This window comes from Pteropus medius, unplaced genomic scaffold (genome assembly GCF_902729225.1).
Source record: "Pteropus medius unplaced genomic scaffold, Ma_sr-lr_union100, whole genome shotgun sequence".
Lineage (NCBI taxonomy): Eukaryota > Metazoa > Chordata > Mammalia > Chiroptera > Pteropodidae > Pteropus > Pteropus medius.
Window position 1 is genome coordinate 19265900 of NW_024352784.1, and position 22053 is coordinate 19287952.

The window sequence follows — 22053 nt, forward strand, 5'->3', positions numbered from 1 at the left end:
TTCAAAAACATCAGTGGTGCGAAAAGCAAAAGTGGAGGAACCAAGACTATAGAAGCGTAAAGTGAGCTGACAACGAAGCGAAGTGCTGCAGATATAACGACATTGTCATAAAGAACGTTATTGGGACACTTGCAGAAACTGGAATATGGACCGCAGGCTAAAGTACTGATTCAACGATGAAGTTCCTGATTTAATAACTATACTGTGGACACAATAGGAAATTATAATGTTATTAAGAAATATACGCAAAAGTATTATGCAATAAAAGAGTATGATGAATGTAATCCACTCTCAAATAGTTCGGAAAAAAATATATAGATAGACTTCTAGGAATTATTCTCTTCTTCTTTTTTTTTTTTTGCAACCCTTGGTTGACTTTACAGGTTGCAAGAACCTTGTCATCTTACAATCCCTTATTTATTTATTTAAAAAAATTTTTTATGCCTACAGCACCTGGTCTTCCTAGGTGGTCTCTCATCCAAGTACTAACCAGGCCCGTCCCTGCTTAGCTTCCGAGATCAGATGAGACTGAGCTTGTTCAGGGTAGCATGGCCGTAGACTAGGAATTACCCTCTTCTTTACAAATAATATTTACTGTGCTTTATGGTCATAAACTTAACCAATGCTTGTCATTTTCAAAATGAGAAAAAAATTTTAAAATACTTTTAATCACATATAATTTCCACTAAAAGGTAACTACTCGCTTTGGTTTTATTTTTAGAAAACTGGGAACATATCGTGGAGCTTAAAAAATTTCCCCCCACTATGTCAACAGCAGTTTCCCATAACATTAAATACTCTCCAAGGCTATTTTATTGGATAAATAATATTCTTTGCAATATACTGTTTATGACAATTTACTTAAGCTCATTAGAAATGTTAGTTGTTTTCATTAATAAAAACAGAACTGCAATGGCTATCTTCACATATAAACCTCTGCCCACAATTTTGGATGTTTCTAGAGGTACAACTATGGCATCAAAGGGCATGAACTCTTTTACACTGACATAGGTTAAATGTGTTTCAAGAAAGGGTGAAACAATTCACACTTAAGGCAGAGTAGCAAGGAACCCTTGGTAGCATTATTTTCTTTTGCCAATTTGCAAGTTTTAACATTCTTACTGTTTTCTAATATGCATGTCTGATTAATAAGGTCATTATTTTTTGCATGTTAAATATCCACTTATATATTTTTCCGTGAATTATCCACTTTATGGTTTGTATCCATTTAATCGAAAAATTAAATTTCCGTCATAAAAAAAATTATGAGATGTCCTCAATGTTTGAATGCTGACTACAGGTGGGCCAGGACAGCACTTGTAGCGGTCATTAAGACTCTCCATAAGAACTTCTGGGGACCCCTCACACTGGACGCCTAATAAAATCCACAGCCAAATTTCCCCCAAAAGTTACATAAGTCTAGAAAATAAATATTATGTAGCTTATTCCTACTCATTATTCCTCACCTTAAAGCTCCTTTTATGATTTTTAATATTTTACCAAGTATCTGACAAGGATTCTTTCTTAAAAAAAATTTTTTTTTTTCCTGATACTGAAGAATCCCTTGGTTCCCTCCTTGACTTTTAATAAAGACAGGATGCTTCAAGCCCATGGTGCATACATATAACCAAGAACAGAAACTTCCCCATTTGGGAGTCTCCGGTTCTGTCGTCCATACTCAAGCTGGTCAAGAGATGGGATAAACTCCATCAGGTCCCATCTCTGCTACAAACAAAAATCAACTAAAGAGGCCTTTGTGGAGAGTCAGAGAGGTCTTGCTTACCCTAAGCACAACAGGGCCCTCAGTAGAAGCTCAGAGCAGTACGTGTGGGGCACCGTCATCTATAGTTGATGCCACATACCACAGCACTGGTCGCTTTGTAGCTGTGGGGTGCGGGGAGTGGGAGAGCAAGGCTCTCTGCCTTCCTAGCCAAACCTCAGATGCACAAAAGCACCTACACCCTCTACACCATCAAGAACCTCATCCTAGGTTTAGTGCATGCATACATTACATTTTCAAATGCCAAAAAAAGGCTATAAGGAGCTGCAGTAAAAATCCCCAAGGAACCAAAAAAAAGGCATGTTTTGTATGGAGATGTTGAGCACATTATCTAATAAGGCTATAGCTCCATTAGCTCCATTAGGGCTCAGGAAAAAATGTCTCCCATATCTGAGTGCCTGGGAAAACTGCACAACTGGTATTTTATCTTAAGGACACCTGCACCTCAGAACTGATGATTTCCCTCTGCCTGGCCTCCAGGAAGCTTAGAACATTCAGTTCTAAGCTTACAATTGAATGTACCTTTATTAAATGTACAGGGATTCAAGTTTACGTTTCTGGGTACTGAATGCCTGGCTTCATTTTGCCATCTACCCCAGCTTACCTGCACCTTGACCTGTCTAGTTTGATCCTACCATATACATTTTTCGTAACCCACTTTATACTCTTTGAAAGAGGACAGAGCAAAAATGAAATACTAAAAAAACCCAAAACACATTCCTAGGGGGAAAAGTCCATGAGAATCGTGGTCTCTCATTTGTTTTCCCAATCTTTGTGGTGTGACCCATCCCACTTTTGTATTAGAAAATGTTGTTAAAACCCAACATCAAATGGCTAACACTAAACTCCAGCTGTCGTCTAGCACAGAACAAGCAGAGAAAGTGCTAGGAGGATGCTCTCATTCCCAAAGCTACTAACTGGGGCCAGGAAGGAAGGAGAGCAGTGGGCACTGTGGGAGCCATTGGCCTCCCCATCCCTGGGATGGTGAGTAAACCACACTGTGTTCACTGCTGCTAGGTTCAGCTCTGCCACAGCCTGCTGGGTTTTTTTTATTCAATGTGCCAAGTTTAGGTAGACTCAGCAAAGACTTACATCTTGGGAATGGGCAGTGTTACGGGATGAACTGTGCCCCACTCCCAAATTCTTAGGTTGAAGTCTTTTCTTTTTATTTATTTATTTATTTATCTTATACCTACAGCACCTGGCCTTCCTAGGTGGTCTCCCACCCAAGTACTAACCAGGCCAGACCCTACTTAGCTTCTGAGATCAGACGAGATCGGGCATGTTCAGGGTAGCATGGCCATAGACTTAGGTTGAAGTCTTAACCCCCGACCCCGACCCCACACTAGTACCTCAGAAGGTGACTGTATTTAGAGACTGGATCTTCACAGAGGTAACTGGGCCCTAATCCAATATGACTTGCATCCTTATGAGATTAGCATACAGGCACACACAAAGGGAAGACCACGTGAAGACAAAGGAAGAAGCTAGCTAGCTATAAGCTTTCCTTCATGGCTTTCAGAAGAACCAAAACACATTCTTAGGGGGAAAAGTCCATGACATTGTGGTCCATGACACCTTGAGCTCAGCCTCCTAGCCTCCAAAACCTTGAGAGAATAAATTTCTGTTATTTAGGTCACTCAGTGTGGAACTTTGTTACGGCAGCCCTAGCAGATTAATACAGGCAGTAGGCAGGTGGCTGGCTTCCACCATATGACAAGCATTCACTTATTTATTCCGCACTACGGCCCCAAGGCTGAGGTGTTGGTTTCATCCCTGATTTAGAAAGGAGGAAAGAGAGGGTGAGGGAAGGCCAAAGCTTGCTCCAAGTCATACTAGGTGGCAGGCTGCAACCCGATTCCAGATCCATCTATTACCAGGGTCTGTGTGCTTTACCCCACACTGGTTGCATCTGAGAGACCACCGATATTATCTGGTCAGTCATCTTCATTACATTACAAACAGATGAACAATCTGAAGCCCTGAAGCCCAGTAAGCTGTCTAAACTCCAAATCCCAGTCTTGCATTCTACTCACTAAACTAAAGTTCAAAACAGATGAAAATGCCTTAGGTCAAAGGACAGAATCTATAACAGTGGTACCCCACAAAGGCAAAGGAGGCCAGGCATCACAAGACCTTTAGAGAGCCCATGCCACCCATCTTTACAGCATCAACACTGAGGAGAAAAACCTGTGGTCACCAGATACCTATCTCCCTGAATGCCAGGGAACTGCCCCAGCTGGTCAACCTGGCATGAAAATGATGCTCAAAGCTACAGAGAAATCACAAACAAATGAATGACTGTAGGAAGCAATGGATAGTTAGGACACCTGATCCACAGAGTGACCTTGGGTAAGTCACTTTATCTTATGACCTTCAGTTTTCTCAGCTGGGAAATATTAACAGGTACCATATGTTGCATTTATAATGTGCAGGGTGCTGAGCTAGCTGTTGCTCACACATAACATGATCTTTATGACACATTGGAGTGTAGGTGTTATCCCTTTGGCAGTCTTTAGAGTGCTCTGCTGAGTTCTCCCTTCAAGGGACAACAGGCTGTGAGGGATGCAGGGAGCTTACAGCCTCCGGCTGCCACCTTTGAGATCCACTACAGCATTCACCCTGAGGCCACTCTCTCCCCAGGCTGCCAGCCAATGACTGACCACAGTGGAGGTACTAGAGCCTAGCCATTTCTGCCCCATGCTAAACTTTTCAGTCTTGGCATCTACACCACAGAGGACCCAAAATAATATCATCCCCATTTTATAGACAAGGAAACTGAGGTCATTAAGATGCCTACGGTTATTCAATCAGGATTCAAACCAACATCTGATTCCAAAGCCAATGGTTTAAAGGACCAATGGTTTAAAGAAGTGTGCTGATATATTTTATACTGTTATATAAAATGTTATATAAATTCACATGATTATTGGTAAAAGGCAAAGTAGTGCCACGGGAAGAGCACCATATCGGGAAGCTGCTCCAACATTTATTATTAGTAAGGTGACATTCAGTTAATCAGTACTTTAATCTTATTCTACCTATTTTATAGATGACAAAACTCTCAGCAAACTCACCTCAAAAGGCAATTGCTATAATCAAATAAAACTACCCCCCCGCCCCAAGAAAATTGGCAAATAAACAAAGTATGTGAGTGAAAGATTCTGCTAACTGCAAAGCATTATGCGAACATGTGGAGGCAAATGGAAAATCCCAACAAAAGGGAGTGCTGCCACGTCTCCTGAACAGGTCTCCCAAATAAGGGAGAAAACGGTTATAGAATGAAAAAAAGGACAAAGTTAAATATTACAAACTTCTGAATGGGCTTTTATTCATGCTCATATCCCCATACCTAACCTATACTAGTCTCCTGGTACATATCAGGCATTCGATAAATAACTGTTCAATAAGAACTTCAAAAACCTCCAATCACCATCTTTCTGCTTTCCAGAACAGAGGCATGAGCTTTCCCCAGTCTCACGTGCAAAGCAGGATACCTGGCAGTTCATGTTGTCCTCTGCCTCAATGAGCTTCCCACGATATACCTCACCGGTGTTTGTCTCACATGTCACAATGTGACCCTCTGCCTCATGTAGGACTTTAATCGGCACACCAATAGACATCTTGGCAGGAAGAGAGTTCTACAGTGAGAGAGACAACAGTTAGTTCATATTTCAGAGCCTGAGAAGGCATGTTGCAAACACACCAGGCCTACCTTAAAACCTGACACTCCAGAATACTTTGGAAAAAGGTCAAAACTGCATTTTCTACAGAAAAAAAAAAGGAGCTTAACTCCTAGCCTGAGGTACCTATCTGACAAATACATGCAGCTGTGGGAAAGAATGGGGGGCCTGGATAGAGAGAAATCTAATGGGAATAAAAAGTACCTCCCACCCCCCTCTCTGCTACCATATGTCCCTTTTATCTTCAACAAATAACCATCAATCAATTCTGTCTTTTGCAGGCAAGGGGGTTGGACTTCTTGTTCCTTACAATGTATTTGCAACCCATGGTTTGAGAACTCATGATATAAACCTGAGCTCTCCTAAGCAGCCACCACTGTTCATATGTAGCTATTTAAACTTAATTAAAACAAAATAAAATTACAAATTCAGTCCTTCACTAGCCACATTTCAAGTGTTCAACAGCTACATGTGGCTAGTATTACGCATATATGCGTACAACGTTAAACAGTGCAGATATAGGCCAAAGGATCTAGACAAATCTAGAAGAGGCTGTGCATTTAATTTATCCATTCAATGTCTTTTGACTCTCCACTTCATCAAGGCTAAAGAGAAAATATCAAAGTATTCAAAAACTGACAATGTGCTATAAGCAGGAAATGCTTATCTTAGAGGAAAAACAATCAGGGCAAGTGCTTAGCTTGATCTAATTAAAAGAAACAAGTGGTAGATTTTTTTATTCCGAAATGAGCAAGGACTGAAGGCTGAAACGCATCATGTGTGTTCAAGAAAGGAAAGAGAACGCGAGTTTGGGAAAGACAGACTCTCTTGGTGAAGAGCCTTAGGAGTTTGGATTTTAGGCTTAAGACAGTAGGGAACTACTGCAAGATTACAGATAAGGAATGATCCAATTAAAAGGCTGCAGCACTTACAAAATGGATCAATTCAGAAACAGGGACATTTTTGATAAAACTTCTGTAACTGTGGAAAGCATGGGGGAACCAGTACCTGAAAAGGGAATGGAGACAATCAGCCACAAATTATTTCAAGACTCTGCCTGCATACTTCGAAAAACAATGACCCGGAGAGGTATAGAAAGTGAACAGCATGTCCCTTGGGGAAAAACTAGTGAACTCACTTCCAGGCACTGGTGTGGCGATGCCGATGTTTGGGTGGCCCCAGCTTCCTGCTCTTCTCCCTCCCAGATCCCCAGAGCTCCCCGGCGATGAAGCCTCTCCAGGCCCCAGGCCCTCCCAGGTGTCTTGGACCACCCTCGCCTGCCCACAACGTCTCCTCACCGGCTCTGGCCTCCTCTTCCTTTCCCGTGCGGCAGCGGTGACTCAGGTTACCGCGAAGGCGTGAGGCGATCGAATGGCGGATCCCGCGCTCCCAGAATGCCTTGCGTTCCCAAAATGCCGCGCGTAGAGCCCGCCCCCTTAATTTCCCTTGGGGTGAGCTTCGTCTCGCCTCCGCTTCCTCCTCACCCTGCCGGCTGGGAAACGTAGGCTCTGATACGAGAGTTCCGGCCCCGGAAGAGAGGGCTGATGCTCAGGTGCCGCCGGAAATACCGATCCTCAGGCTGGCAAGGGGATGGGGGGCTCCAGTTTCCAAGCATCCCATATCAGGGACCGGCTGGACCGAACGTCAGGGATCTGGGGTCTGGACCCTCGGATCGGGGGTGGCAGGCGGTGAGGCCGAAGACTAGGACCTCCCTTCACAATTTAACTGTTGGAACCCGGCACCGACAGGTAAGGGCGCCCTGAACGAGGAGAGGTATTTTACTATACGGATAGAACAACTGAGTATAGAGTAGAAGGGTCATCCCTCAAGGGATTCGAAGTAGGGTTAGGTCTCCCGGAACTCAGTGGTGCATGGAGCAGGGCTGGGCCGTGGACCTGAGGCTGACAAAGTGGAGTTGGGCAAGAGGCGGAGCTTGCTCAGGAGAAGAGCCTCTGGGGAACCAAGGTTCGCGGAACGCCAGGGCTTCGGGGCGGGGCTCAGGGAGAGAGGCGTGGCTCCAGGGGAACCGAGGCGGAGAAGGGCCAGCACGTCTGCGCAGGGGCTGGGAAAGGGGCGGGGTCACTAGAAGCCGTGATCAGGAGGCCGGGGAGCCTCTAGGAATAGGCGTCTGGGGAAGGGAAAGGGAGGAGCCTCTTCGAAGGCCCAGGGAAGGGGAGGGGCTTATGGAGGGGAGGGGCGGGGTCCAGGAATCTGAGGCCTGGGAGGGCCGGGGCGGGGCTTAGAGTGGCCCTGCCGCCACCTCCACTTCTCCCCACTGCGCTGGCGGTGGAGGTGGCGGCGGAGGATCCCGACACACACCGGTCCCACCCCCCGCCCTAGCTGAAGCCGAAGCTGCAGCCGGCACCAGGCCGGGGCCATGGGCGCCCCGCGCCGCCCGGGTCATGAGGACGGAGGCGGAGGCAGCGGGGCCGCAGCTCGAGCCCGGTTAGTGCCTCCCTGAGGGCCCAGCCTTCATCCCGGAGATCTAGGGGGACCACGCCATAGCGCCGGGCAGGGTCCAGGCACGCGACCTTGGGCCGACCGCCGCTTCCGGCGGGACTGTAGAGCTTCGGGCGAAACCTGGCCAGGTGTACATAGCCTCATTGCTCCCCTAACCCCCAGCCCCGGTCACTTGGGGTTTCCTGATACTCCCAGGTCTGGGACCCCAATCAACTCCGATAGGGGTCATGGTGAGAGGGCTCCGAGTTGTGAAGCAGGGACGCCACCTTCACCAGAAACGATAAGTCCTGCTGGAGCCGCCTTGGGAGATCCTGGCCCCTGGGGGGACCGAGGCCTAGAAGCGCAAGTAACTACTGAGAGCACAGGGTAACAGGAGGGCCCTTCCCTTGACCTCCCAGACTCAGTGCTTTGTCTTGTGTAGTACTTAACCCTCTGGTTTCTTCTGCCCGGAGGTGGCCTCAGTTCCTTTGGGGCGGAAACCAAGACTGACTGACATTCAGTGTCGTCCTCAGTTTGCTTCTTAAAGTGAGGGAGGGGGGAAAGTAGTGATTTCTGCTCTGCTTAAGGTACACAGTTGATGAAAAAGAGAAAGTGTTAACACTAGTAAACTCTGAAGTGAGGTGCCAACTCATGGGAGAGGTCAAGAGCATGTGGGACAGTGACACTAAGGCATGAGTGGGATGGTGGTGTCACATCCAGGGAGTGGTCTCATTTGTGTATGCAGCAAGGAGTAGGGTCTGATTCTATCCTGGGATTCACATTCTACTCCTCCAACTCGACAACTCGTGATCTTGGACCAGGCTCTTCCCTTTCCTGAGTCTCCGTGGAGTAATGGCTCACCTTAATAGGGAGCTTTCTCTGAGCAGGCGCTTTGCTAAGTTGTTTACATGCAGTACCTCATTAATCCTCATAACCAGTAAAGTAGGTTGTCATTGTTATTTTCACTTTTATAGATGAGCTGACTAAGGCTGAGAGGGGTTAAGTATCCAGGGCCAGTGAGCTGCCTTCCTTCCTTGGTGACAGCTGCCAACTGAAGCCAGCAGGGGCGTTCTAGGCAGACTCTAGCTTTCAGGTAGGACAGCCCCTTTGCTCCTGGCATCGACAGCTGGCAGCAGCTTTGGGCTTGGAACGCCTCGCCTATCCTTATCATCCCCCACAGGAGTATCTCTGGGTCCTTATGGGTTGACTTGCTGGTGCCTAGGCTGGGGACAGCCACGTGGGGGATGTTTAACCCTTTGGGGACTCAGGATCAAGGGGTTCCAAGAATCATGGCAAGATGAGAAGGGGCAGCGGAATTCAGAGCAGCTGTCCTGTGCCACATTTATAGCTGGGCATAGGGGAAAGCACAGACAGACTCAAAGTCTGGCCAAATATGGCCCAGCTAGTTGGTACCAGAGTCTAGGCCACAAAGTAAGGAGGGAGCCGTGAACAGAAGGCCGTAGTCTGGAAGCCTGGGGTTGGGGGTGCTGGGCATTGTAGATAGGCCCCTGGCATTTCAAGGGATGAGGCCTTTGGGGAAAAATACCTTCCAATCCCAAAGCATGTTTGAGTGCCAGGACCTGGCACATAGTGGGTGCTTAATAAGTTCATTTCTTCCAACAAATGTTGAGTTACTACTAAGCATCAGACACCAGGCACTGGGAATAGCAGTGAACAAGATTAGCAAATTTGCTGCCCTCAGGAAGCTTATAGTCTAGTCGGAGAGCGAGTAGCTTTATTTATTTATTTATTTAGATAGTTAGTTAGTTATTTTTAGTTTGCCAAGTACTGTGAGGGACACAAACAGGATGCTGTGAAGCAGGGCTCCCTCCCACTGAAGGCATAATCAGAAAAATCCTCTCAGAAGAGGAAACTTTGAGCTGGGACAGCTTGGAGAACAGCAAGTGAAAGAGAGTTCCAGACAGAGGGAGCTGCATGTGCAAAGGCCCTGGGGTGGAATGAAGCTTGATGGGTTCCCAGGGTAACAGGTACAAGATAAGTGAGGGGTAAGGGCCAAGATGAGGCTGGTGGAGCCCAGGTTAGGCAGGGCCCTACAGGCCATGGTAAAAGGTGAGAACTTTATTCTAAGAGCAATGAGATGCTCTGGATGGGATCCTTCTGGCTTCTGTGTACAAAAAAGAGCTGGGGGTGGAATTTGGGGCAGAGGGCAGGCAGGAGTCAGGCAGGACTAAGCCCTCAGGACTGAATCCATAGCAGTGGGAGGAGGAGAATGTGCTAAGACTTTAAATGAGGGCCTGAGTTCTATTTAAGGGCACCTGGGGTCAAGAGAAAGAGGAAACAGAGCCTCACCCAGGCTTGGGCTCAGTGCCCACCTGGATGGAGGGCAGGTTTCACATCAGCACCTGCAAAGGGCTTTACACACATTCTTGCCCTGAGTGTTTACAGCACCTTGCAGGCTGGTGTCTGTGATGGTCCATTTCATAGAGGAGGAAACAGGCACGGAGAGGTCAGGTGTGTCTCAGGTGACTCAGCTTGTGGGTGGCTTGCATTTGCCCATATGCCATCCCGTCTTTCATGCTGTTGCATGCCCTTGGGTGTGAGGAAATGGGGGGAGGGGGAGAGACCAGTGCAATACGGCAAAGGAGAAGTCGCATGTCCCTACCTCCTGAGAATATATAACAGCCCAAAGGGCAGAGATAAGCTCAGTGCAAGGGTCCCCTCTGTGAGGCAAAGCGTGAACTCGGGCCAGGTAGAGTACAGATGAAGGAAAGGGCACAGCCAGCCTGGAATCAGGGAAGACCCCAGAACTGGTAGTGTCTGTGTCAGGCCTTGAAGATTGGGGAGGATTTAGACATAGGAGAGTAAGAGCTTGGGACCCACTTTAGGCAAGGGACTGCCTAGACAAGGCCAGCAGATTGGAAGGCCAGGATGGACTCCAGGGCTAACGAGTGGCCCCCCTGATTGGTGCATGCAGAGAGGAGCCAGGGCTGGCATGGCAGGGTTCAAGAGAGGCCTCAGAGATCCCTGAGGTAAGGAAACAACATGGGCTGGGTTTTCATGTGCTGAATGAGTGTCATGAGTGAGCAGTGAGTGGTGATGTCTACTGAAGAGAAGTCCCTCCTGGTTCTTTAGACTCTGAACTTTGTCTGGATTCCTGGAATGCCAGAGTGGGAGGGTCCTGTGGGCTGGCGCCAGCTCACTGCTGCCTCAGGGCCTCAGCACATGCTATTCTCCCTCTGCCTTGTGCTCCCTAAGTCTCAACTCTCTAAGGCACACCCCCACCATTTTCTGTAGCCTAGCCCTCTGTTTTCATCTTACACTTGTTTGTTTTTGGTGTCTACTGGGACAGGGACCTGTCATTCACCACTGTATCACCAGTAAACATGCAGCACTCACTAGGCCCTTGGGAAATATTTGTTGATTGAATGACTAAATCAGACCAAAGTCCCCCACTTTAGAGACGGGCAGACTCAGTCCAGCAAGAAGTCATTTGCCCAGCCCACAGCCTGCCGGTGGCCGAGCCGAGGCAAGAACGCCTAGGTCAGGCCCTTTCTATTCCACCTCACCGCCTGGCAAGGACGGACCAAGAGGTCGCCCAGGTTACGTTCTGTATACACAGATTACATGACAGTGCCCTCCTTTTAACCATGGTCTTCACACCTTGGTGGCCCTGGAGGCTTTGGAGTCAGGCAAACCTCCAGGGGCCTCATGAAGTCAGACATGAATATCTACTGAGTGCCTCCCATATGCCAGCTCTGTCCCTGCCTCCTCAGAGCTCCCACCAAAAAGAGGGCTCTGAGGGAGAGGCCTGTGGGGCTGTGACTGCACAGAACAGGGGGCTGGGCAGACAGGGGTAGCGTTATGGAGATGAGATGTATAAAAACGAGTTAGCTCAGGCACCTGGGAGACCAGGAGAGCTCAGGCAGAGGGAGCAGATGTGCAAAGGCCCAGTGGCACTAGGGATTACAACAGGTAAAAGTTCTGCTTAGAGAGTGGCCTGATGAGGGAGGATAAGGGGAGGTGTAGAGGGAGAGAGTGCCGGGGCAGCAGCCATTAAGGCATTGTCCTAAGAGATATGGGAACCAACCCACTGGAGGATTTTGTTTAGGGCTTACCTGTTCTGACTGGTGCTTTGGGGAGATCACTGCTGTTGTAATGAGAGTAGATTAGGGGACCTGAAAGGCTTTGGGCCAACTCCTGAACAGCACCTGCAGGATCTGGACAGGAGCCAATGACAGTGGCTCCAACGGAGGTGTCAGTGATAGGCACTATGCCAAGGGTCCGTGACCTCTCTGTATTTCCATGCAGGGGACTTTGTACAGCTGCCTGTGCCCATCATCCAGCAGCTCTACCACTGGGACTGCGGCCTGGCCTGCTCCAAGATGGTGCTGCGGTGAGTGAGCAGGCCTAGGCGCTCCCCATCCGCGCCACATGCTCTGGCTGGGGGGAGATACAGGGAGAGACTTGAGTGGGATTCATCATCCATGTGGATGTCCTTGGTTGGGTCATGCAAGAGGCCCAGCTTCCTTCCAGGCTCGGTCCCATCTGCAAAAGTAAGCAATGGGTGGACCAGGCCTTCCAGGTCTCAACTCTGGGAATGGTTGAGAGCTGTGGGTATGGCCAGGGAAGTCCCAGGTGCCCAGGCCTGGCCCACAGAGTGACTCCATGACTGAGACATAGCGCCTTCCATGTTTCTGGCCTCGGACTCCTGGAAGACTGGGTCACTGGGGAGCTGACCACTGAGCTGAGGCTGCATGAACTTCACTGGAACCTTGACCATCAGAGCTTGGAGGAACCATGCCATCACCTTGTAGGAGAGTTTCTGGGTGGCCACCTGGAACCCTGGAGCAGTTTACCCATTTTATATCTTGGAATTCTAGGCAAGATAGGGTTAAACAAAAATTTCTCTGACTAAAACTTAGAAAATCACTAATGCGGTCTAAGCACTTCATCTTAGAGATGAAACTCGTGAGGCCAGAGAGGGCAGTGACTTGTCCAAAGTCACATAGCCTGCAAGAGATGCAAGAAGCAGAATCTAGGCTCTTGACTCCAGAGCCAGCGCATGCCCAGGTGGCCTCAGGTTGTGTCCAGGCAGCATGTGGGCAGGACATAGGGTTTCATGACAAAGGACAATTTTTCTGGGGAGTGAGAGCTCTGCCAGTGGCTGATGGGCCCACGAGTGAAGGGTGACCCAGACCAGCTTCCCCTCGAGGGTAAGCTGACCTCCATGTCCTATCTGCCCACAGGTACCTAGGCCAGCTGGACGATGGGGAGTTTGAAGGTGCCCTGCAGGAGCTGCGACTGACCAGGAGCATTTGGACCATTGACCTGGCCTACCTGATGAGCCACTTTGGTGTGAGGCATCGCTTCTGTACCCAGACCCTGGGCGTTGACAAGGGCTACAAAAACCAGGTGAGTGGCCAGCCATCGGACCTTCACCAGGTCCAGATGTGGGAAGAGGATACGGTCAAGGCCTGGACACCTGAGTATGCACACAGGTGTGCAGAGACCAGGGAGTATAGCAGATGTGCTATGGGCAGGGCTTGAAGCTGGTCAGTCAGGTGACCTTGAGGTCCAACCTACCCAGAGGATCCGAATAGTACGTTGGGTCCCTCCTGGCACCCCGCCCCAGAGACCCCTGCCGCCTACCTTCGACAGCACTCGAGGATGTGCAGAGTGTCTTAGGGCCCTTCTTGTGCCCTTCCCTGCCGTCCCTCAGCCCAAGGCAGGACCCAGGGCCTCCGAGCACTCTAACATCATCCAGCCATCATTTGCCCGTTTTCTTCCTTCTCACGAGAACAGCTGGCTTTAAGCTGGGTAATTGGTATTCTGGAAGATAAACCGAATAGTATCTTTTTTTTTCCTTTTGAGAAAGAATGCCGACATAGCCTTGCCAACACACCAGTGCATTTTTCCTCCCTGTACAGCTAGAGACAGTCTTGCCTACCACTGCAGTAGATCTCAGCCCAGGCTCTGAGACGTGGCAGAGCAGAGTCACCACTGGCCTCTTTGGCAAGAAGGTTGTTGCATAGCGGCTGGGGACAGTCAGCCGAACTCTTTGAACCTTCCAGGTGGGAGAAGAAGGCTCTCACATCTGGCTTGGTCATCATGGCTGCGAGGCAGAGAAAAGGGCCCAAGAATAGGATTACTTCTGCCTCCCACATCGGGGCTCTGGCCCTTAAGGTCCCCGCACCAAACATAGTATGTTTCACGGACCTCGCCTGGCTACGCTGGGAGGTGGCTGAGTGTTCTGGTGGGCTTAGCTGCCCCTTTGCTCGTTTATTCAGAATCCTCTCATGCCTACTGGGGGCACAAGCCCAGGAGTGACTTACCTTCCCTAGGGAACTGACCTGAGCCTGGCAGCCTACCCACCTGAGCATCCTCTTCATGCCTCTGTGTGGTCCCATGCACTCTGGCAAGCCACCCTGCCAGCTCAGGACAGGCAGCCTTCTGCCCACGTGCCGCACGTGCCATCTCCTCCGGCAGGCCGGGCTCCTCCACTCTCCTGCTGTCTCTATTTCCATAATGTGCTCTTTGTCCATATGGGGAGAGGGCAGCCGGAGTGGGCAGCCCCTCCAGCCTGCTCTTTTCTCTTCAGTCCTTCTACAGGAAACACTTTGACACAGAGGAGACCCGGGTGAACCAGCTGTTTGCACAAGCCAAGTCTTGCAAGGTGCTGGTGGAGAAATGGTGAGCCTCCCCACATCCTTTCTTACACAACTGCTCACCCACAGACATGCATGTGGGAGGCCCCAGGATGGTGTATGGTGAGCTCCCCACATCCTTTCTTACACTTCACCTACAGACATGCATGTGGGCCCCAGGATGGTGTAGAGCTCCCCACATCCTTTCTTACACAACTTCTCACCTACAGACATGCATGTGAGAGGCCCCAGGATGGCGTATGATGGCTTGGGCCTTGGGAGTCAGGCAGAACTAGGGTTTCCTTGGTGGCCGTGGACACTGACTTGCCCCCCCACCCTGAGCCTTGGTTTTTCCATCCATAAAATGGGAACCAGTGAGGCTATAGGAACTACTGTACACAAAGCTACGTGATCTTCAGCAGGGGCTGGAGGGACAGGTGGGCAAGACAGTCTCCAGCCAGTCCTTTGGCTGCTCACAGAATGGTGACATGGGACAAAACACAGAAACCCGAATGAAGGGGTGACAGCCTGAGGAACATGCTGGCACAGTGATGGAGGGTGACGGGGGATAGCCCAGTGTGTAGGCTGTCTAGGGAGGCCTGACTCCCAGATCTCCCCAAGGGCTGCTGTAACCTCACGTGAGTCTCCCCTTCTCTATGTATGTGGGAGCAGAATTCAGGCAGACCCTGGGAGTAACTTGCTCGGATGCGAGTGACTTTCTTCCCTGGGCTCCCACTGTGGGCACCGCGCTCAGGCCTATTGGCTCAGGTGCTGGCCAGGCTCCCCTGGACCACTCTTCTCAGGTCTTGTTCTTTACAGATTTCTGTTTTCATTATTAACATAACGTAGCCACACTATAGGTGATTTAGAAAACGGGGAAAGTCTCCACACATCCTTCCGCCACATGAGCACATGTTGGAGGGAAAGACAGCAGACGTTTATTTAGTGGCCCTTGACAGGTGCTGTCCCCATTCCTCAGCTGAGGAAACGGAGGAAGGGAAAAATGGTATAAGCCGCTCATGGTCCCCTCCAGCAACTCTGCCACGTCGTGAACCCAAACTGACACTTCCACACGCGGTTATGCCATGCAGCCTGCTGCCTTTCCTTCCAGCCCAGCCCCTGCTTTTTTCCTGTAGCCGAAATCTCACTCTTGTACTCACCGTTGGGAATTCAGCCAGTTATTTTCATTTCAAAGACCAAATGGGAAAAGGACATGTTTAACCAGGCTGAGGCAACCAACCAAACTGCCACGTGACTTGGCTGTGGGCTGGAGTTGGGCCACCGCTGTTTAGGAGATTGCTAAGGAACGACGGCCAGCAAAGGCGGTGGAGCCCCTTCTGGGTTCCTATTTGGACTTGCTGCCTTCTGGGGAATGCACCACATGGTGTGGCTGGCTCTGCTGGCCTGGAGGTTCCTCTGGAAGCGCTGCTCACCAGCCCTTCCTAGACAGCCACTTCTGCCACAAGCAGTCTTAGGAAAAAAAGACTAATAGGCTTTTCAGAGAAACATTTGGTTTTTGACACTGGCAATGCTGTGCTTGGCTCAGATTTGGGGGATTAAATGGAACTGACAGTTTCCAACATAAACCGTACATGATTTACCGTAAAGGACCAAGGGAGGCACTTGGCTAAAATAATTCACTTGCTAGTCTAGGAGGTGGAGTCCCATGTGCTGCTCCACTAGCCCTTGATGGGGGCCTGTCTGGAGCTGACCTTTTGCCACCCGGTGAAGTGTCTGACAGGGCCAGCTTGTCCTTGGGCACACTCAGAAACTTCCTCTACTGGCCCTGTGTTTGGCTCTGGGCTGTGTCTGGGCCACGGTAACAAAACAGGATGTTCCCACTTGCAAGGAGCTCAGGGTGGAGGGAAGACGAGCTGTGTCCCCAGGCTGTGTGACACAGGGCAGAACAAGGGTCCAACCAGAGCTCCACTAGAGAGATGGGGAGTGGGGCCCAGCAGCACCAGCTTACCCTCCTCCCACCCACAGCACGGTGAGTGTGCAGGACATCCAGATGCACCTGGCACAGGGCCACGTGGCCATCGTATTGGTGAACTCGGGGGTACTGCACTGTGACCTCTGCTCTAGCCCCGCCAAGTACTGCTGTTTCGCCCCCCGTGGCCACCGCTGCTTCTGCCGCACCCCCGATTACCAGGGCCACTTCATCGTGCTGCGTGGTTACAACCGGGCCACTAGCTCCATCTTCTACAACAATCCAGCATATGCTGACCGTGAGTGGAAGGCAGGGGCAGTGGGCGGGGTGGCTGCATACGTGGTCCCATACACCTGGCTCTCTCAACTCCTTCCCATTCAACCTGATGGGGCCAAGACCTCCTTTGCTGCCTTCTCCTCAAAGTTCCTGCTCTTCCTGGGCTCCTGTCATCTGCGCCACCCCTCTGGCCATGCAGCAAACCAGCCACAAACCTGGGGCCATGCTGGCCTCCTCTATACTCCAGTTATCACCAGGCCCAGCCACCTCTCTCTTCCACCCCGCCAGCCCCATGCCACTGCCCAAGGCCCTGCCTCACCGTCTGCTGCTGTAAAGACTGCAGTTTCCTTCCCCCTCCTCTACTCCTGTCTCCCCGGGACAGCCAGCACACTCATCAGAAAGTCTACCCAGTTGCAGCCCCTTCTCTAGACCCATCCAGGGCTCCCCACTGCCCTAGGGACGGGGACGGGCTGCCTTGACTCTCACAGACCTACTTGTGTTTCCTCGAGCAGGTTTCTTCCCCTCTCTGGGCCTTACTTTCTCTATCTGCTAAACTAGGGTGGGGTCAGGAACAAGCTCATAAAGGCCACAGTAGGCAAGGACTTCCTGGGCTGGAAAACTTGTATGTTGAGGAGTGGCCAGTTAGGTGGGACATGGTCAGGTCTCTTCCAGTTTCCCCGGGGTGCCAGTGAGGCGGGTGCTCTCCCTCAAACCTCTGACCCTGCTCTCCACTCCTGCCCCCATCAGGAATGTGCAGCACCAGCGTCAGTAACTTCGAGGAGGCCAGAACCAGCTATGGCACAGACGAGGACATCCTCTTTGTCTTCTTGGACAGCTGACAATGGGAACTCAATGTGCCCAGGCCCTTGGACCCCACCCTGCCCCACCCAAGCCGGGCCTACTCAGGAAACCCTGGCCTAGGCCTGGAGTTGCTTGGGCTCAGATGCAGAGCTGTGGCATCAGCCCATGTGACAAAACACTGGGGAGCTCTGGAAGGCCATGGCACTCCTGCTTTATCCACCAGCGGTGAGTGTCATCATGTCACTTACCCAGCATGCCTGCTGGTTGCTCGAAGTGTCCCTAGAGCATCTGAGCAGAGCTTCCCCCAGGACCCCAAGCCTGACTCCAGCTGTGCCCAGGGGACATCCAGCCCCAGGGGTACCTTTGTTGCCTATGAGCCAGACCCTGGGTTGGGGGAGAGGCCTGAGCCCTCTCTCCACAGACCTGGGGCCCAAGCCCTTGAGAGATGTTGCTCATCAGGACAGCATCTGCGTGTTTGGAGACTGTAGCCAACACCAGCCTCGCTGGAATCTGTCCTCACCCTTCTCCTTGGAAATGCTGCAGAGCCCCCGGTGCCCTTTTGTGGATGCCGCTGCCCGCTGCAGCCTCCCAGTGGGCCCAAGTCCCTGCAGCTGGTTGCAAGGCCTCTGGCTCCTGGGAAGGGCTGGAACTCAGGCAGAAAGGACTCTGAGGCCCCTGCAGCCCTCCAGGTCTTCAGCTGTAAAGGGTGTGGGCAGGGCCCTGGTGAGTATGCTCAGGAAAGCTTGACCCAGAGGGCTAGGGACAGCTGCCTGGGCTCCAAAGATCCCCCCTTAGGCCTCCTGACACTAGCCTGAGTCCCGACAGTGGGGCCTGTCCTCCAAGTGTGGGGAGCCCCACGTCTCACAGGGCTATGTGCTGGGACATCAGGGCCTGCACTCCTGAAGCAGTGGCAGAGGCAGCCTGTGGCCTCCCACCCACCCTGGCGTTCACACCAGGACCTTTTGCACAGAATGTTGGATCTTTTCTGTCTTAACAGAGAAAGATGGTGCCTGCCCTGGATCCCACAGCACGGCATGGAGCGTGAACTAGAGCCGTTGCCTTCTTTTTTTCTTCTTTTTTTTTTTTGGTGGGTGGTGGTGGCATTTTTCTTTTTTAAAATTTAAGTTTTCACTTTTGGGGGTGAGACTCACCCTCAAGTAAGACAGTAGTGAGATTGCAGGTACTTTGGAACCATTGACACCTCTAAATGGGGCAGAGAGGCCAGCCCAAGTTCTCTTTTAAAGAGAAGAGGACTCCCAGCTGGTGCGCTGAGGGCCACGGCCCCTCACCTTACAGACCAAGTCCGGCCCAGTCTGGGGAGAGTTTGCCCAGGAGACTGGTGGAGCTGGGTCTGGAACCCAGGGTGCACCTAAAAAATAAAGGGATGCGAATCACTTCCAAAGGGGCTGGAGACACTCACACCTCATGTGCTGCCTCTGGTAAAGGAGCAAGGGTGTCCCAAGAGCTCCTCTGCCCGTGTCTTGGTCTTCCAGTATCCAAGGCACGATACGGTGGCAGCTGCTGCCCCACCACTGGACTGCGTACCACCTTCCAGCTGGCCCCGGCCTCCAGCCAGCCCCTCCCCACCATGGCTGCTCCAAGGGGCAGAGGCGGGCTCTGCTTATGAAGGCTGTCAGACCACCCGGCCGCATGGCTCCTCAATACCAGATGCAGCCTTGGCAGAGAGGGAGGCACTATTAGCTGGGCAGCCACCTTGGGTGTGAGGCTAGTGTTGCCTTCAGACTGGTCTCATCTCCTTTGCCTTAATGCTGGGTGGCCCATGATTCCGGGGACCTCTGGCTCCATGCCCAAGAGTGCCACATGTGGCAACCGTGGAGATCGGGTGTTCTCAGGAGGGGTCCCGGTAAAATGGTGGTGAGAATAGATGCATCAAGGAAAACAGTGGGAGCAAGTGAAGCTTTCAGGGCGGCTGAGTGTGAGTGAGGCGTGTGCACGTGTTGCGGGGCGCTGCCGCGGAGAGCGGCCTCCACGAAGAATGGTCACTGCACCGCAGTCCGTCGTGCAACATTTAAAAACGCTCAGTCCCTGTGCCTGGAGGATGGCTTCTCAGGGCAAGCCATGAGTTAGGAGTCATTCGTCTGGAAGATCAACACGAAAACTGCCTGCCCCTGAGACAGTGCCATCTTCCTGGGGAGGGTCACGGAGGCAGGATGCAAACCGTGTTATATTGTGTAATGAAAAATCATGAAAATGGGGCTGGAGAAAAAGCCCCATCAGGAACTTCTGCCTACATCACGTGGCGCCCACGACCCCCTGTCCACATGCTGGGGATCCAGCACAGTCCCCAAAGCCACTATGGACAATTGGCTTTGTTCAGTCTAGCCACATGGGGACAAAAGGGATCTTTTGCATTGCAGAGATTTTATACACAAATATATTTTGTTTTTAATGAGCCATTCTCAATAAATGTTATTCTCACTGCAAAATGATGCAGCCCCTGGCCTGCCTTTGTGAATTCTTACCTACCTTAGCACAAGTACGTGGGAGCCCAGGTCCTCAACTTGCCATACCAGGTTTTAGCCGGGACTGGAATATAGGTTTCTGCTTTTCCACCCGGCATCTCTCCTGACGTCCATGCCAGGCTTAGGCAGGCAATCCTGGAGGTGGAAGGGCCTCAAAGCTCAGCTTGACCGAGATTCTTGAAGAGGACATGGAGGACATACAGCCTTAAGCAGGAGGAGGGCTGGGGTAAGGGATGTCAGTTATGGTTGGCAGTGGGGCCCACAGGAGGGAATAGAGGGGACTCCGGCTCTCCTTGCACCTTCCACCCCAACCAGCAGCTCCCCTTATCAGCTAGCTATCGGGTCCTTCTAGTATTTCATTTGATAGGAATTCTACTGAAAAAGTGTTTGGAAATCCCGAATTATTTGTCATCTTCAAACTTTCCCAGGTCCCACAGGGAGGTGATGGAAGCAGAGCCAGCTTCTTGGGTAAGGTCCTGGTCTGTGGCCTATGCTCTCATCCTGACTGACTGCTGTTATGCCCCGCCCCGAGCCCCCCATGGTGGAGATATATTAGTAGGAGTTCTGACCGAGGCCTTAGACTCTCTCCAAAGTGGGGAGCTTTCCTGTAGACATCAGTCAGGGAGTTGGCCAGCAGGTGTTCTCCACATGCAGCCAACAGCATATGAACACAGGCAGTGAGTCTGGCCCTCTGTACTTCAGCACGAGCCTTCCGCCTACCCAAGGAGAAGGGGCTCCCCTCTGAATTCAGATCCTCAAAATTGAAGAAAACGGTGTCAGTATGGTGTCCTTGCCACCTGATGAGAGGCTGGGGCTGGGCTGAAAACTTAGGAACTGCTGCCACACCACAAAACTGAAGCGAATGTACCCTTGTTTTATTGGCACAGAGCCACCTCATTCTTCCAAATCCCTGCTCCCTCACTCACTCTCTACCCCAACCTCAGCTGCTTTAAGGAAAAATGAGGTCAGGGCTCATGGCGGATCAAATGCCATATGTACTTGTCTGAGTATTCCGGGGAACTTTGGGGATGGCAAAGACTCAAACTTCTATGGCTCTGCTGGATAGGAGTTCTCAAGTCATCCTATCTGGTCCCCTGTGGGGAAGAGGGTTTCTGAAGTTTGGGCAAGTCTCACAATGGGGCAGAAAAAGCTAAGTACCTGCTTTGGCTGCATCCTATAAGTTTTGGTATGTTTTGGTTTTGTTTTCATTTGTCTCAAGATATTTTCTAACTTCCTTTGTGATTTTTTTGATCGTTGGTTGTTTAAGAATGTGTGGTTTAATTTTCACATATTTTTGAATTTTCTTTCTGCTACTGATTTCCAGTTTCATTCCAGTGTGATCAAAAAAGGTATTTTGGGACATACAGGGTTCCATAGTGTAGTGTTTAGCATGTCTGCTTTACACATGAAAGGTTCTGGGTTCACACTCCAGTGGAACCACAGTCCATGGTCTACGGCCATGCCACCCTGAACAAGCCCAGTGTCTGATCTCAGAAGCTAAGCAGGGTCAGGCCTGGTTAGTACTTAGATGAGAGACCACCTAGGAAGAGCAGGTGCTGTAGGCATAAATAATAATAAAGAAAAGGATATTTTGTATGATTTCAATCTTTTCAAATTTATTAATGTTTTGTGGCCTAACATACGATCTATCCTGGAGAATGCCTTTGCCTTTTTTTTCCTGTCGGGCACACTGTAGTTCGGTCTTCCTTCTTTCTCACCCCAGATTTTAACAATAAGCCATGGGCTGGCAAGAACATGTTGCCTGTAGAACTGGAAAGCTCCTGGAAAACCCAGCCACCTCTCATCTTAGAGGTAAGAAAACTGAGGCTCAGAGAGGTTAGAAGGCTTCACCCAAGAGCATACAGGGGCCCATGGGCCATAGATCCCGTACACTGGGGAGATGTGTGTGTGTGTGTGTGTGTGTGTGTGTGTACACATACATATATACATATGTATATATATGTGAATACATACATATATACATATGTATGTGTGTATTCATACATATATGTATATACATATGTATACACACATATATGTATGTATATACACACGT

General features: G+C 50.5%; 2 protein-coding genes and 2 pseudogenes across 9 annotated transcripts in view; 1 reads left to right on the forward strand and 3 right to left on the reverse strand.

Annotated features, from left to right (window-relative positions):
• Window positions 1–6914, reverse strand: part of SNRPD3 (small nuclear ribonucleoprotein D3 polypeptide) — a 14076-nt gene extending 7162 nt beyond the window's left edge. Inside the window, exons 1-3 of one of the 4 annotated variants that reach the window (XM_039847713.1) lie at window positions 6762–6872; window positions 6396–6471; window positions 5278–5421 (exon numbers count right to left, since the gene is read on the reverse strand). In XM_039847713.1, coding sequence (XP_039703647.1) covers window positions 5278–5403 — 126 coding nt within the window. In that variant the 5' untranslated portion in view covers window positions 5404–5421; window positions 6396–6471; window positions 6762–6872. Of the gene's footprint in view, window positions 1–5277; window positions 5422–6395; window positions 6472–6576; window positions 6731–6761 lie in introns of those variants that run through there. The other 3 variants (XM_039847715.1, XM_039847714.1, XM_039847712.1) reach the window with 3 other exon arrangements.
• LOC120590576 (uncharacterized) lies at window positions 442–560 on the reverse strand (annotated as a pseudogene).
• On the reverse strand, window positions 2970–3088 carry LOC120590726 (uncharacterized; annotated as a pseudogene).
• A 97-nt stretch (window positions 6915–7011) lies between the features above and the next one.
• On the forward strand, window positions 7012–19968 carry GUCD1 (guanylyl cyclase domain containing 1). Of its 5 annotated transcripts, none has more exons than XM_039847710.1 (7): window positions 7012–7211; window positions 8877–8995; window positions 12172–12256; window positions 13110–13275; window positions 14462–14553; window positions 16494–16735; window positions 17461–19968. In XM_039847710.1, exons 3-7 carry the CDS (start codon window positions 12246–12248, stop codon window positions 17550–17552), a joined length of 603 nt encoding a protein of 200 aa, XP_039703644.1. In that variant the 5' UTR covers window positions 7012–7211; window positions 8877–8995; window positions 12172–12245; the 3' UTR covers window positions 17553–19968. The 5 variants fall into 5 exon arrangements, with proteins under 5 accessions (XP_039703644.1, XP_039703642.1, XP_039703641.1 ...); XM_039847709.1 differs by lacking the exon at window positions 7012–7211 and adding an exon at window positions 7719–7908; XM_039847708.1 differs by lacking the exon at window positions 8877–8995.
• Window positions 19969–22053: the final 2085 nt, after the last annotated feature.

Bases quoted from the DNA above. Each gene is read 5' to 3' on its own strand.
- GUCD1 (XM_039847707.1), top strand. From the start codon at position 7,866: ATGAGGACGGAGGCGGAGGCAGCGGGGCCGCAGCTCGAGCCCG. The intron at 12,257-13,109 runs GTGAGTGAGCAG...ATCTGCCCACAG, and splicing joins TGCTCCAAGATGGTGCTGCG to GTACCTAGGCCAGCTGGACG. The intron at 14,554-16,493 runs GTGAGCCTCCCC...TCCCACCCACAG, and splicing joins AAGGTGCTGGTGGAGAAATG to CACGGTGAGTGTGCAGGACA.